Source organism: Nuphar pumila, chromosome 2 (assembly GCF_984573655.1).
Source record: "Nuphar pumila chromosome 2, dmNupPumi1.hap1.1, whole genome shotgun sequence".
Lineage (NCBI taxonomy): Eukaryota > Viridiplantae > Streptophyta > Magnoliopsida > Nymphaeales > Nymphaeaceae > Nuphar > Nuphar pumila.
Window position 1 is genome coordinate 117559364 of NC_143250.1, and position 15271 is coordinate 117574634.

Consider the following 15271-nt stretch of genomic DNA (forward strand, 5'->3'; position numbering starts at 1 on the left):
TATATCTCTCTCTCCCCCCTTTCTTTTTCTCTCTTCTTGTTTGATTAGGGCTTTTTCTATGATTTTCTTTGATTAGTTTATTTCATTGATTATGTTTTTTTCTTTGATTCTCATTGGTTTATGTTTTTTTTCTTTGGTTTCCTTTGATTAGGGTTTTGAATAAAAAAACTTTAATTAAAGAATTTGTTATTTAATTTTGTGAAGGTTTTCTTTTGATTTGATTAGAGTTTTTTTTCTTTAATTTTCTTTTTTTTTTATATTTGCACATAGAAACCACCTCCAGAATCGGAGACCTAGTCAACTGGTTTTGCCTTGCCATACTTACGGTCATTGACATGAGAGTGTAAAACCCTATGGGATTTGAAACAAATATCTTTAATTGGAGTTTTTGATATTTAATTTGTCTATAATTTTTTTATTTGATTAGCGTTTTGAATCTAATTTCTTTAATTAGATTTTCTTATACTTAATTTGATTAAGATTTTTCTTGTATTTGATTAGGGTTGTTTTTCTTCAATCTTCTCGATTAAAGTTTGAAATAGGGTTTTTTTAAATTTAATTTCACAGTTTATTTATGGTTTCTTCAATGTTATGGCTTAATTTTTTTATAGTTTAGGTTTTTTTGGCTTATTTATGATTTATTTTTTTGTATTTAGGGTTTTATGATTTATTTATGGTTTTTGCATTTGTATATAAAAATATAAATTTTTATTGTGTCAAATTACTCAAAATGTAAACAATTTTTTTTTGTACTTGGATCCATTTTGAGATCCATAATTGGGTATAAAATCCATAATTTTTTGATAAACTTTCATAATTAGATCCAATACGATACTGATTAAAGAATTTTTATATATATATATAATATCAATTCTCATTGTTTTTTCAAATTACATAAATTTGAAATAATTTTTAAATTTTAAATCCAATTCAAAATCCATATCCAAAGCTAAAATCCATAATAAACATGTTAAAATACTCATATGGTTGGGCGGATTGAGTCATACGATCCATGAAGTTATTCGACCCATTATCCATATGTGTCTAAGTTGTTCGCACAATGTAAAAATCAAACACAAGACAAAGAAACACAACTTATTGTATAGTCAAAACAAAGGTTGAACCTAGTATAGTTGTTACATTACAGACAAAACATGCATTATAATCTTATAAGCACCAGTGTTGTGAGAGACGTACGCCTCAATACCTGAAGCGCACGCCTCAGAGGCGAAGCGCACGCTCAAGGTATTGAGGCATTGCAGTGAAGCGTTTCAGGCTTGAAACGCATACTACACTCATGTGAAGCGCATGCCTCAAGTTGAAATGTGCTTCGCTTCTAAGGCATGCACATCATGTTTGGAGTCGCTCAAATCGGAGCTCGACGGGCTGCTCGGACTGAGACAGAGGACGCCAACGATGACGGAAGAGGGGCTGGCACCGCCGGAGCTGTTGGATCGCTTGGCCGGAGGGTTGCCGGCAGTGGAGCACTTGCGCTTGAGGGTGGAGTTCTAGTGGTTCTTGATGGCGTTGTCTGTGCGGCCGGAGAGGATGTGGGCGATGGTGGCCCACTTATTGCCGTAGCGGGTGGGAGGAGGGAATGAAAAACCTCGCCTACGACGCAGGAGATGCCGTAGCGGACAAATTGATGAACCAGTCCCACCCTTCCGCATACCGGATCATGATCGCCGCACCGTGGAGCGTCAAGGAGACGACGAAGGATCCCTGCGGGTTGACAGCGTCCGCCTTCCCGACGACATCCACGTTCCTGGCGGCTCGAAACACTGGCACGAACTGCACAGATACGGCAAGGCGCTCCCTCTGGTCCTGGGAAGCGGAGAGGTCAAGGTGGAGGAGGTAGCGGTTCTTGGGGTGGTAGACGGCATGGAGGAGGCGGAGGACACGATCGCAGTCGCCGTTGGAGCCAGAGATAAAGTAGGCGAGGGAGGGAGGGTGCGGGACTGCAGAGATGGAGGCAGAGGTTGAGTTAGGGTTAAGGATCAGAGGATTGGGGAGGAAGTGGGCGGAGCTGAGAGGGGGGAGTGAGGAGGGCATGCGGCAGAAGAAGGAGAGGTTGAAGAGGAGGAGGGAGGCGAGGGAGGTGGAGAGGAGGCGCTTCCCCTCCTTCGTCGAGGTCGACGTTAGCGCTAGGGTTTGCTGGTGGGGTTGCATTTCCCGGTGGCGGTGGTGGCATTTTTTCTTGGGTGGCGGTTCTTCAGTGCAACATGTTGAGAGGCTTTCGGACCGGAGAGGTAGTTGGCGACTTGGCTCTTTCCCGTTTCTTGCTTCGCAAACAACACTGTGTTTTCCAAAATTTATAGAAATGCCATTTCAGAGTAGAGATCGGGATAAAGTGGTTTGGATATGGTGGGGCATGTTTGATCCGAAGTTTATGGGTCGGTTCCGTATTCAGATTATCCTACTCACAACCACAGCCGTCCATCATTTGCCATCATATATCTTGTGAAGACACAATTTATTTTATACTATCATTTATTATTTATTATTAGTTTTTATTTAAAATTTTCATTATTTTATTAATATTATATATTTTATTATTTTGATCATGAAGCTTACGCTTGAACACCTCGAGGCTTACGCCTCACTTCATAACAGGCTCAACGCCTCGCTTCGCCTCATCGCATTTAACAACCTTGATAAGCACCATCAAATTAAGGGTGTAACATATTGGGTTTACTGGGAATGGGCTCGTACCAAACCTTATAAGGTCCAAGTATGGTGATAAATATGAAGACTTGATTAAGACCCAGGTTCGGACCCAAAGATCTAATTAATACATGGAGCCAGGTATAGTTTATGAAAATCTATACCAAACTCGGCCCAACCCGAGTTTTGATTAAGACCCATAAATTTTCAATGTAAAATTAATAGAAAATATTATTTTATCAGATATGGTGTGGGTCTGATTCATGTAGTTCTTATCGGGGTCGGTCCAATTAGACCCGGGTCAGGACCCTATATCATACCCTAAAATCGAAGCCATGTCTAGCTCCACCTGGCTCCGAATCAAACCCGACTCATTGACACCCCTACATCAAATACACCCTTCAGCTTACCAATAAACAAGCAGAGCTACATTTACATGTCATTTTACCCTCACCTAAGGGTGTCATTTGGCCGGGTTTGACTTGGATTTGTCTAGAGTTGAACTCGATAAAGGAGGTCAAATTAGATTCGAGGTTGGACCCAAAGGATCCGATTAGTATATGAAGTTGGGTATGATTTACCAAATTTTATACTAAATTCATATTTGACCCGAGTTTCAATCAGGATCCACAAAATTATAATGCAAAAAAAGATAGTATGGATCAGGTTTGTTTCACATAATCCTTGTAGGACTTGGATATGGTTTTTTCTTATGGTGGGTCCAATTGAACTTGAGTCGGGACCTGGTACTAGCACCTCAACATTAGAACCAGATTCGGTTCTACTGGGTCTAAACTAGATCCGATCTGTTGACACCCCCGCAGCTCGGGGTGTCAATGGGTCAGGTTTGATTTGGACCCACTTGGGTCCAGACCCATACCTGATTTGAGATATTGGTACCAGGTTCGGACCCGAGTCCAATCAGACTCACCATAAGAAAAACTATACCCAAATTGTATAAGGATTACATGAACCAGACCCGCTAAAATAATATATTTTATCCTTTTTACATTGAAAATTATGGATCTTAGTTGGAACTCGGGTCGGGCCCGAGTCTGGTATGAAATTTCACAAACCATACCTCATTCCATATATTAATCGGGTCCGACCCGGATTGTAATCAGACCTTCTTATTTATCACCAAACCCTGACCCTATGGGGTTAGGTGCAGAGGGTCTGGGTCAAACCCAACCCATTGACACCCCCACCTGCAACCACCCACAATCCATACCGTTTTCTTAGTTGGGCCCAGAAAATATCAGGCTTGGGCAGCACAGGAAGTCAACCCCTAACCAGAAGCTGCAATGTGCATCCATGATCCAATCATATTAATTTTGGGTATAGATCCAGACCCGTACCGAACCGACCCGATCCCACATCAGCCCAACCCGCACAACAGAAGATTAGGGTTTATGCATGTGCGTCCATCACTGTCCATATAAAACCCATACCCACAATCTCAGCCGTCCGATATCGACAACCCATCCTCGCTCCCTTCCCCATATTAGTACGAAGGATCCCCTCTCTCTTTCTCGTTAAGGTTCTGCAAAGGAGGTCTAAGAGCGAGAGAGGAGGGGCTCGTTCTATCCCCCGAAAGGATGGCGACTCAGATAAGCAAGAAGCGAAAGGTTTGCCCCCCTCTTTCACTTTCCATTGCTTTCGTTCTTCCTTTGCTTTCTCTGCTTGGATCTCTCCTCGAAACTCTAGCTTTTCCTGTGCTCTGTTTTCAATCTGGAACCCATTTCTCTTTCTGGTTTATGTTTCAGTTCGTCGCGGACGGAGTCTTCTACGCGGAGCTGAACGAGGTGCTGACGAGGGAGCTGGCGGAGGACGGCTACTCGGGCGTCGAGGTGAGGGTGACGCCCATGCGCACCGAGATCATCATCAGGGCCACCAGGACGCAGAACGTCCTCGGCGAGAAAGGCCGGAGGATCAGGGAGCTCACCTCCGTCGTTCAGAAGCGGTTCAGCTTCCCAGAGGGGAGCGTTGAGCTCTACGCCGAGAAGGTGAACAACAGGGGGCTCTGCGCGATCGCGCAGGCCGAGTCCTTGCGGTACAAGCTGCTTGGAGGGCTCGCCGTTAGGAGGTGGGTGGATCTCCCTCTGTTTACAGATATTGGGATTCTTGAAAGTTGTTGTACTTTACTGCTTTCGCCAATTTTCGCGTGCGTGCGAGAATTAGTCTGATTATGTTTATTTTGTGGTAGAATAGATCGTGGAATTGTTACGACTATGCGGTTAGATTAGAAAAGGATGTGCTGAAATTGTGTTTTTGGTGAAATGGGTTACTTGCCGAGTGTAATATGTAGTTGTTCTCCTATGGTTTTGGTTTTTATTATTTTTTAAAGTGATTTTAGTTTTTTGGGAATCTGGAAAGAGTTAATTCGCAATCTGGTGAAGAAAAAATAATGCGTTGATTCGACAATGTGGTTAGCCTCTTGTATTTAAGTGACATTTACTTGTATATGAATTTTGTTTTTGGTTTTATGGTTTACTTGTTATCCTTTATAGTAGTTGAAAAATATGAGGTGTGATTTGAAAGAATGCATCTGAATCGATGTTTTCAAAATTTACTATGAGTTGGTGTGGACTTTGAAACAGAATCATGGCTATGAAGAAGTGTCATCACTCTCTTCTGTTTGAACGTGTGCATATGTTAATGCAGTTTCTTATTTGCATTTGAAGTTTCAGTAACCTGTGTCTGAGTTTGATTTTTTAACAATTTTCTATAACACGATTGTGGTAGGAGTATTCTTCAATAAATATTTTAAAATGAGGAGTGTCTTGTTGTCTTTTATGGTTTGCACTGCAGTCATCTTTACAGCAAATTGGCCATTTACTTGCCGATTTTGTGTCTGAGGGTGACTTTCTTCTGCTCATCAAGGTTTTAGTAGTCAAGAGGTAATATTAGTTTATCTTGGTGTGAGATATGAGCAGAAAAATGTAATGAATACTCATTTAACACCTCCCCCCCCCCGTGTTAGGTCCTGCAGTTAGCATTGTTTTCTGTTTGTTGATTATCAATGCTGATAGGGCTTCATCTTATGTGGCCAGTGTTCCAGCTATAAGCTCTCTTGTGTTCTTTCTTCCATCTTGTACCTTTGAGCTAATGTGCTCTCACTTCCGTCATCTATACAGCAGCTTGGTTTTTTCTTTGCCAAATTTGTGTCGGAAGATGACTATATTTAACTTTGCTTCTCTAGGCTCTAATTACCTTGAAAGAATGATGACTTCTTGGTGTAAGCTCTGATTAGTAACAATGCACGAAGATGCTCATCTTTGTGTGCGCTCTAAGTTCTCTAGTTTGTCCTCTTTTTCTTTGAGCTAATGTTCTCTCACTTTCGTCATCTATAAAGCAGATTGGTTTTTTTTCTTTGCCAAATTTGTGTCGGAAGATGACTATATTTAACTTTGCTTCTCTAGGCTCTAATTACCTTGAAAGAATGATGACTTCTTGGTGTAAGCTCTGATTAGTAACAATGCACGAAGATGCTCATCTTTGTGTGCGCTCTAAGTTCTCTAGTTTGTCCTCTTTTTCTTTGAGCTAATGTTCTCTCACTTTCGTCATCTATAAAGCAGATTGGTTTTTTTCTTTGCCAAATTTGTGTCGGAAGATGACTATATTTAACTTTGCTTCTCTAGGCTCTAATTACCTTGAAAGAATGATGACTTCTTGGTGTAAGCTCTGACTAGTAACAATACACAAAGATGCTCATCTTTGTGTGCACTCTAAGTTCTCTAGTTCATCCTCTTTTTCTTCTGAAATTGCATTAATTCATTTCAGATGTCTCTCTTGGAGGGTTGATTTTTTACGGTTGAATCACATATGGAAATGGATACCTGAATTTCTACCGAATTCACTAATTTTGTTTAACGTCTTGTGGTGAATACATATTATAATTTCTTTTGTGTTAGGACTCTAGTTCTGGCAACATATAGCTGGAACATATAATTTATTTTTTTTATTTTTCTTCATTGGAGGCTGAATTATCTTGTAAGATGGTTGTAGAAACTGTACTAATCATGGCATTTCTGTTTCCTTTTTTTTATGCTCCAATAGTGAAATTTGCAGTGGTAGAGTGGCAGTCTTATGATGCCATATTAGAAGCACATATTTTGTGACAATTGATTGCAAAACTTAATGCCTGATTGATTTTGACATTTACAGTAGCAAGTTGCATGCATCATAAATTTTTTTTTAGTTTTACAATTTTCATAGATCAGCATTTTTAATAGAAATTACAATTCTGTAATATATGAATAAGCATACAGTTCTGACATTTACAGCTTCAGCCTCGCTCATTTTTTTATTGTTTGTCCTTTCATGTACAGCAGGTGATTCTTGTGGTTGGTTTTTCTTGTTTAGTGATCCTGATCTTGTCTGCCCTTAATTCAACATCATTACATCGTGTAATTCTTCATGCTCTTTCTTGGTTAATGAAATCATCAAATAAGTCCCTGTTCACTTAATGTTGTCACGTATAAAATTGGTTAAATTATTTTGCTTACCAATTCTTGTTGCAAGTTGTCTCATTTGATCTACTTCTACCCTTCATTATATGGTTTGACCTAATTAGTTTATGTTCTATCCTCTGGTAGATTGTCAGGATTCTTTTTTGGAAACAGATTATTAATGTGTTCAATCTGAAGCGGAGTTGCATCCCCTTGTCCCAGCAGTGCATGAGGCACTTTTTCTTGAAACATCGGTTATTGATTTTCTGGGTTGTATGTTTCTTTTGTACTTCTTGAACCTAATAATCTAGATGAATGTGTTCCTTCTTCACTAAATGTTTTTAACTTTTTACATCTAAATGTGCTGGGGGTTATGTGGATTGCTTGCAATTAAAATTGGATCCAGTTGGGTTGAATGGGTTCTTTAGTTCCAAAATTTGATGCCACCAGTTTAATATCATCTGAACTTAGAGGACCCAAGTTGTGGATAGGTGGGTTCACATTTGCTCTGATTGGGGTCAAATGTGCTGAGTTCATGTCCTATGTGGGGCTATGTTGGATTATACTTAAAATTGATTTGGGAATTAAATCTGTTGTGGTCAGGTTACAGGCTAAGGGGATCAATATATGATTCTTGTTTGACTGATAAAATGTATTGTGGTGAACCATGGACTATAATGGTTTGAAGTTTAACTTAAATCGTTTTGTGTTGACTTGACCCATCTTAATTTTGACACTTTGACCTTTTATTGAACCAAAATGAGTTGGATGTATGATGATAGTACAAATTTAAAAACCTAGAAGAATTTAAGCAAAAGACACAAGCGTGAATGATAAGAATAACCACCTCCTTATTAATAAAAATTGAGTACTTTTGTTTATTTTCTATTTATATTTAACTAGAAATCAAATAAATCCAAACACCTTCTTAGATTGTCAATTTGCTGTCATTGTTTGTAAACAGATTTAGATTTGTTTGGTGGTTCTTTTGTTTTTTTAAAAGAAATGATAGAACCGTTGCTATAAAGTAAACACGGAAAAATTACTAATTATAACATCCATGTCGCACAAGCGGTTCACACTTCAGAGGTTATGCCTTGTGTTGACACAATATGACTTTGACACAAGTGCTAGACAAGACATGACATCAGTCAACCCTACTGTTAGACACTAACACACTGTCTCTTACTTTATGTCCCTTCGTCTATGTTTTTTATGATATTGATACCCTCAGAAGTTAATCTTTTTTTGTTGGTAATCTGTTTGGTTTCCACTTTGATTTCTGTTTAGGCATGTTAACCATAATGGCTTAAGCTTTGTTGCTTTAGATTCTGAACTCAAATTCCCCATGTCACACCAAGCACGTCTGTGTTATAGTACTTTTGACCATAATTATCATCATTTGTCACATGCATCTCCACAATTTTTAAGGTTATGATTTTTTCACTGAGTTTAAAAAATAAAAGCGAACATCCAGATCTATGGTACCTGGACACTCCATTTTACCTGTGTCGAGGCGCCTCCCAGTGTCGACATAAGTCGACATCGGGACAACCCATTTTACCCTCCATACATACAAGTTTGTATTCAATTTATAATTTATAATTATATTTTCAGTTTATGACTTTATATTTTCATTATATAATATATATTTTAGATATAACATATATATTTAGATTATATTCACTTTGTTTTGAATTTATGTGATATATATATATATATACCCAGTACACAGATTTTTTGGAATTGTCGTGTCCTATCCTCCTTACTTGAACCTGCACCCGAACTCAGGTTACATAGGTCCAGATAAAAGATATGTAATGGATATCCCCAACTTTTTTTGTTTTGGATGCTTTAGACAATGTGGTCCAAAGATATGTTTTGCTGAAGTTTCAACTAGCTTTTTCCTGGAATTAAATGTTGTCTCACTGAGTTTACAAAATAAAACATGAACGTCCAGATAAAAGATATGTAATGTATATCCCCTACGTTTTTTGTTTTGGACGCCTTAGCCAATGTAGTGAGGAGGTGTGTCTGGCTGAAGTTTCAAGAAGCTTTTTCCTGGAATTAAATATTGTCCAACTTGTCATTCTTGTTTTTGTTATCTCATGTAGGGCTTGCTATGGTGTGCTGCGCTTTGTCATGGAAAGCGGTGCTAAAGGATGTGAGGTAGGTTCTGTAACCTTTGTGTATTTCACGAGCTGCCTTGCCTGCCATTCATCCATTTGATTAACGGCAGCCAAAACACCATGAATGAATCGGTTGTTTGTTGGATAGTTCACAAATATTTTGAGAGCTATTCAAGTTTTAAATAAGTGGCATCTACAAACAAATGTGTTGTTCTGGCTGCCGTTTATCACATGGATGAACTGCATCCAAGCCAGTTCTAATTGTATATCATCAGAGCTGCTTCTGAACTGATGCGCTCTCTCCTATTGCAGAACGTATTGTCTGACATCAGTGCTGATTAACGTTTGATTGTGTAGGTAATTGTGAGCGGGAAGCTCAGAGCACAACGTGCAAAATCAATGAAGTTCAAGGACGGTTATATGATTTCCTCCGGACAGCCTGTTAACGAATATATTGATTCAGCTGTCAGGCATGTTTTGCTAAGACAGGTAAATGATTTGCTAGTTTCAGTAACGATGCATCATTCATGATTGCAAAGCTCTAAGATGGATTTGGAAAGCAGTTGTGGTGTTTTTCCTAAGGGGGTGTTTGTTACACTCCCACCGGAGGGGAAACCACTTTCCCTTGAATGGACTCCCAGGAGAGAAAGTGCTTCCCCATGGGGGGAGGTGTGAACCCATTTTGATAGGAAATGCATTTTTTTTGCATTTGTTGTGTGGGCTCTACCACATATTTGATCACTTAAATATTTGTTTCAACCCTTTTAAGAAAGCGACCCTCTTCATACGAAAGATGACCTCCTTCATAGGAAAGAGCATCAAACAAAAAAGATGCGTGCAAGATCAAATTTCCAACCCATTGTCCCGAGGCCTCAGCTTTTGGTCTTTTGGGGAGTTTTGAAAAGGCTCGACACAGTGCAGAATAAAATGCAATTTACTGCGGTCTATTTATGAGGTTGTTATTTATCCTTTTGCCTTAAACTATTCTGGAAGTTGACATTTATTTACTTGTCATGGTCAGGGTGTACTTGGAATCAAGGTTAGGATCATGTTGGATTGGGATCCAAAGGGCAAGCAGGGCCCAACAACTCCACTCCCTGACCTTGTTACCATTCACACCCCCAAGGAGGATGAGGAGCTTGCTCGGCCTGTGGTGATGGGACTAGAGCTTGATGTTGGAGCATGAATGTTTTGCCTGTACGATCAAATTCTACTCGTGGTTTTCCGCAGATTTTGCTATATATCATGGGGATTGGGCTGCATATTTCTGTTATTTTTCTTATTTTATCCTCTTTTTTTTTATTTGCTAATATCAAGAGAAGAATATTATGGTCTTGACTAAAAATTGCAGAGGCAGGTTATTGTTTTGCTTGTTTTTTTCTTTGTTTGAATGGGGTTTGTGCGTGTATTAAACAGTTTGTAAGTGGTGATTTTGGCCTCCGTGGAGTAAGTTGGTCGATTGAATTCTCTAGAACTTTCCAATAAGAACTTAAAAAAAAAAATTCTCTAAAACTTTCCAATAAAAAGTTTTATGTAATGGACATGAGCGTTCTTATTGAAAGGCAATTTGGGGTTAGGCAGAGTTTTCAACTTGCAACGTCCCAACACATGATGACGTGCACCGACAGCTCTTAACAAACAAGCGAAGCCCCGTTGGTATATATCGTATACTCGCCGAACTGACTTGTGTCCTTTGACAAGACTAGTCAAACTCGGTTTTTAGTGTAATAACCTTTGTATCGTAAAATCGTACTTATTCTTTTTTTATTGGGCTTAGGATCCGTGTTTAGGATCCACAATGGGATTATATATATATATATATATATATATATATATATATATATATATATATATATATATATATATATATATATATATATAAAAGGAAAGAAAATTACTATCAAACAGATGCAGCTACGTGAGGATTTGCAGTTGGATCCATTTGGATCCGACTTGCAGATCCATTTTTGCAAAGATGCTGCTGATCCAGAATCTAGACCGTGTTTGGATCGTGGATTTGGTTTTGTACCTGAACCCGGCTCGTGCTATGTGAAACGAAAAAAAAAACTTTAGTAAAAGGGCAGGGTTCTGCCCTATAAAAAGAAGGAAATGCTGCTGTTAGGGTTCTGAAAGAACCTTGACACGATGGATGCAAGGGGAAGGTTCGTGCGCAGCCGTCGGGAAAAGGAATGAAATCTCCTTTCTTTTCGGGAGGCTTCCCTCCTATAAAAGGAGTAACAAACCCCCCTTTCTGCCTCTCTCATTCTCTCTCTATGTGCCTCCCTCTCGAACCCTCTTTGCGGCGTTGGAGCAGATGAGGTCAGTGGGAGCGGCTTTTCCCTCGCTGCAGCAACCTCCCCGTCACCACCCTTCCTCTCTGACCTCGCTCTCAAGCAGCCACCCTCGGTCTGTAGACCCGTTCTTCGCCGTCGGCATACCTGAGTTTTCTTTTCCCCCAACCACTAGATTTCTTTTGAGGTACAAGTCTTTTTCTTTTGATTCCAAGGGAGAAAGCGAATGCTGGGTCGATTTCGTGCGATATCTTGGATGGAATCCAAGGGAGAAATGCTTATAGGGCTGATTTCTGGTTGTTCTTCCATCTTTTTCATGGAAAAATTTCTTTGTTTGCTATAACAAAATTTTTTATTGAGTTGGAAATGGTTCTTTTAAAACCCTAGTTGGTGAATATCAACTTCTACGGTTGGATCGTAACATAGACCGAGTTGTGTCTGAAAATGCAGGCTAAAATTGCATAGTGCATGTATTTTTACATAAACGTATGCGCAATAGGTGCCTACTGATTCCAGTAGTTATCTATATGCGTCTTTGAATAGGTTTCTGAAACAAAGCCTATTGCCAGTGTAGTATTTTCTGAATAGGCATAGACTTAAATTTGTTCTGCAAACATGTGGCAATGTGGTTATGTATATGTTCACTCAGACTCGTTTTTAACGTATTAAGCATGCCCAATATTCTGAAAATTTTCTTAGTGTTCCCGTAGGCATGTTGTCATAAAGGTACATATGTATTCACCTATACAATATATATATATATATATATATATATATATATATATATATATATATATATATATATATATATATATATATATATATATATATATATATATATATCTTTTTCTATGTTAGGCCTCAGCCGACCACAGTCAGTTGAGCCATATGGGGCTGGGGTCTTGACTCGGTCAGTGGGGTGCTGGTCATATAAAATTATATATATAATAGTAAAGTTTCTTTTTGTGTTAAAATTTTTCTGTGTGGACTTGGTCAGTGGGGTGCTGGCTCTATATAGTGCATGATGTTAATTTAAATATGAAAATTTTCATTTGGTATGCATGTTAAATTCCATATCAGGGTTATCTACATGCGTGTTAACTCTAAGGCCTGTTATGAATGAAAAGTTCTAGGTGTTGGATTGATGGGAGGTGCTGAATCAAAGTAATGTGTAGTTAACCCATATACCTGTGTCGAACTGAATAAATGTGCTGGGTTAACGTTGTTGTCCAGGTTATTGAGAAACAATGTACTTACAATGTGTAGTACGATGTGTGTATGGGATTTTCAAAAGGAAGCATTGCAATTACAGCTATGTATGCACTTGAAGATGAATTATGCATTAATGTTTATTATAAATAGAATCAATGCATTTATAGTACATCTGCACTTGATAAAAATAAGCATGTAATGTTATTTTAATGAAAAATATGCATTGCCAAGTATGTATGCACATGGTGGAAACATGCATTGATAGGTGTATGTAGGTGTTGATATCATGCAATTTACTTGAATATGCATACTCAAGAAAAAACATGCATTCGTTAATGAGTAAATGCATTAAATGAGAACATGCATATGCATATTATGCATAGAGAATGAAAGCATACCATGGGCTGAATAGGTGCATTATATGAAGGCGTGCGCTTGTCACTATCACATGAATTGATTGTAAACATGCTTCTAAATATCTTGTTTCATACATACAACTGAAAACCACATTTGTGAATGTGCATTTAGAAAGCATGTGACTTATGGCATGTTATATGGTTTTGCTTAAGGTGCATCGATGTTCGTAATGAATCATCATGGGCTTGGTAGGCCCTGAGCTGTTGTTTGCTATTTTCTTTATCAATTTAAATGCATCACAAAAATCATATTTACTTTTATTGCATTGTATTGCACTGTTCTATGTGTTTACACGGGCGGGAGCCCCGTGATGACTCTCGCAGGGGTAGATGCGAGTTTTTGCCCTTATTTTTGCATGTCGAATTGCAAAACTTAATAATTGGCATTTAATAAAAACATAATAAATAAGAACATTGTAACATAGATGATCTGAGATCTCTCATCTGGAGAATGAGCATCTTAGAGGTTCGGTTTTGGTGGACCACGAGGATACAAAAACTCTGTGTGTTTTACTTTGACCCCTGAAACCGATATTGAGGTTCTTTCTCCTGACCACGATTTTAGGGAGAGTCTGTCATTTTACCTGGGGGTAGTGTGTTTGACATAAATGTTGTTTTGGTATACCAAGAAAGTGACACTTGTGGGCATTAAGTGTCCTTAGTATCCCCGACATTAGATGTGGGGGTCTAATGTTCCGAAGGTGATTCGGTCGAGGGCTAAGTTTGGAACCCAGTAAAAAAAAAATATAACTTGTGTGTTAAGCTACCCTGAGAACCTAACTTGACATTAGAAATTTTACCCGTTTGGTGTATCCGCGGGCAACGATAATTAAAAAGAGAAACTTAAATTGTATGCATTTAATAGGGCATACATATGGAAAGGAAAACTTTAAAGAAAGATAATAAAGTGTTTATGCATTACACATAAATCATGAACATTTCTGTTATGCATTAAAATATGCATATTTTATCTGTTCCTTTAATTGTTAGATGTTGGTAGATGCGTGATGTTTGATTTCGAATGCATGTTAAATATCTTGTTTACTTAAATTGAAATTCTTGCTGTTGATTGATGTTCTTTCATGCTTAATAAATGTTTCATGTTGCATAAATGCTTAATTGAATTATGTAATTGTTATAATTGCATTACTCTAAATTATTGCATAAAATATTATTGGTGTTTTTTAGCTCTCTTATTTCATTAGAGAGATTTGTACACAGAATTCTTCAGATTTCTGACTCCCTCTTTCTATGATTTTTTGCAGCCGCAGGTGATCAGTGAAGCGACTCACTTCTGGGAAAGTCACGGATGTCACGCATTTGCTAGACAGATCATAGATGAACAACATCACTCTACTTTTATTTGTTTTTTGTTTCATTTAGTTGATATTGCACTTTGAATTTTTTCTTTATACAATTGTCTCAAGACTTATTACTCGTTATTTCAATAAAGGTTTGGTTTGGTATGGATGATAATTGTAAGCTCTACTGTGGTTGATTGTTTTATCTAATTGAGAGTGGAACTGTAAAGGCCTCGAGTTTATGGAAAGATTTTCGCTATGATAAAAAAAAATCGCATTTTCAAAGGGTATGAGTTGAGATATGTTTAGCCTACTAGATAAAGTTGGTAACAATTATACGTTAGAGTAATTGGCAAAAAGATGTCTAGGTCAAACATTTATTTTCAGAGAGCCACCAACATTTGCTTAATTGCATTCAATATTATAGGTTTTTTTTTCCAATAATTTAACCATCAATAAGTTATACAATGACTAGTTTTTTCTTTCTAGAGGAAATTTTGAAAAACACACCTGGACTTTGGGCGATAACAAACTGGCCCCAAAAATTTCAAATTTTGTTAGAAATACAGTAACTTTTTGATGCTTAAATAAAAAAATTCAGGGTTTACTTTCATTGAGTTTTTTTTTAGGCATGCTGGGGTTTGCCAGACCCCCACCTGAGTCACTGAGTTACAAGTTTTGAACTTGCAACGTCGTCACAACACATGGGCACGTGCACTAACTGCTCCAATCAAACAACCGATGATTTTACTTTGATTAAGTTGCTATTAAATGTTTGCTGCAGTCACCAAAATTTTTTTTTTTGAC

At 38.1% G+C, this 15271-nt stretch overlaps 2 protein-coding genes across 5 annotated transcripts; one reads left to right on the top strand and one right to left on the bottom strand.

Moving 5' to 3' along the window:
• Positions 1-1611: 1611 nt before the first annotated feature.
• Positions 1612-2169, bottom strand: LOC149846883 (beta-glucuronosyltransferase GlcAT14A-like). The gene has a single exon (XM_089992849.1). It carries the CDS (start codon positions 2167-2169, stop codon positions 1612-1614), a length of 558 nt encoding a protein of 185 aa, XP_089848975.1.
• Positions 2170-4186: 2017 nt separating this feature from the next.
• On the top strand, positions 4187-14633 carry LOC149846884 (small ribosomal subunit protein uS3x-like). Of its 4 annotated transcripts, none has more exons than XM_089996636.1 (6): positions 4190-4292; positions 4431-4750; positions 9230-9284; positions 9602-9733; positions 10266-10441; positions 14429-14633. In XM_089996636.1, the coding sequence occupies exons 1-5, from the start codon at positions 4263-4265 to the stop codon at positions 10428-10430; spliced, it is 702 nt and encodes a 233-aa protein (XP_089852762.1). In that variant the 5' UTR covers positions 4190-4262; the 3' UTR covers positions 10431-10441; positions 14429-14633. The 4 variants fall into 4 exon arrangements, with proteins under 4 accessions (XP_089852761.1, XP_089852762.1, XP_089852763.1 ...); XM_089996637.1 differs by having other exon boundaries at positions 14435-14524; XM_089996635.1 differs by lacking the exon at positions 14429-14633 and having other exon boundaries at positions 4187-4292; positions 10266-10589.
• The last annotated feature ends 638 nt before the right edge of the window (positions 14634-15271 follow it).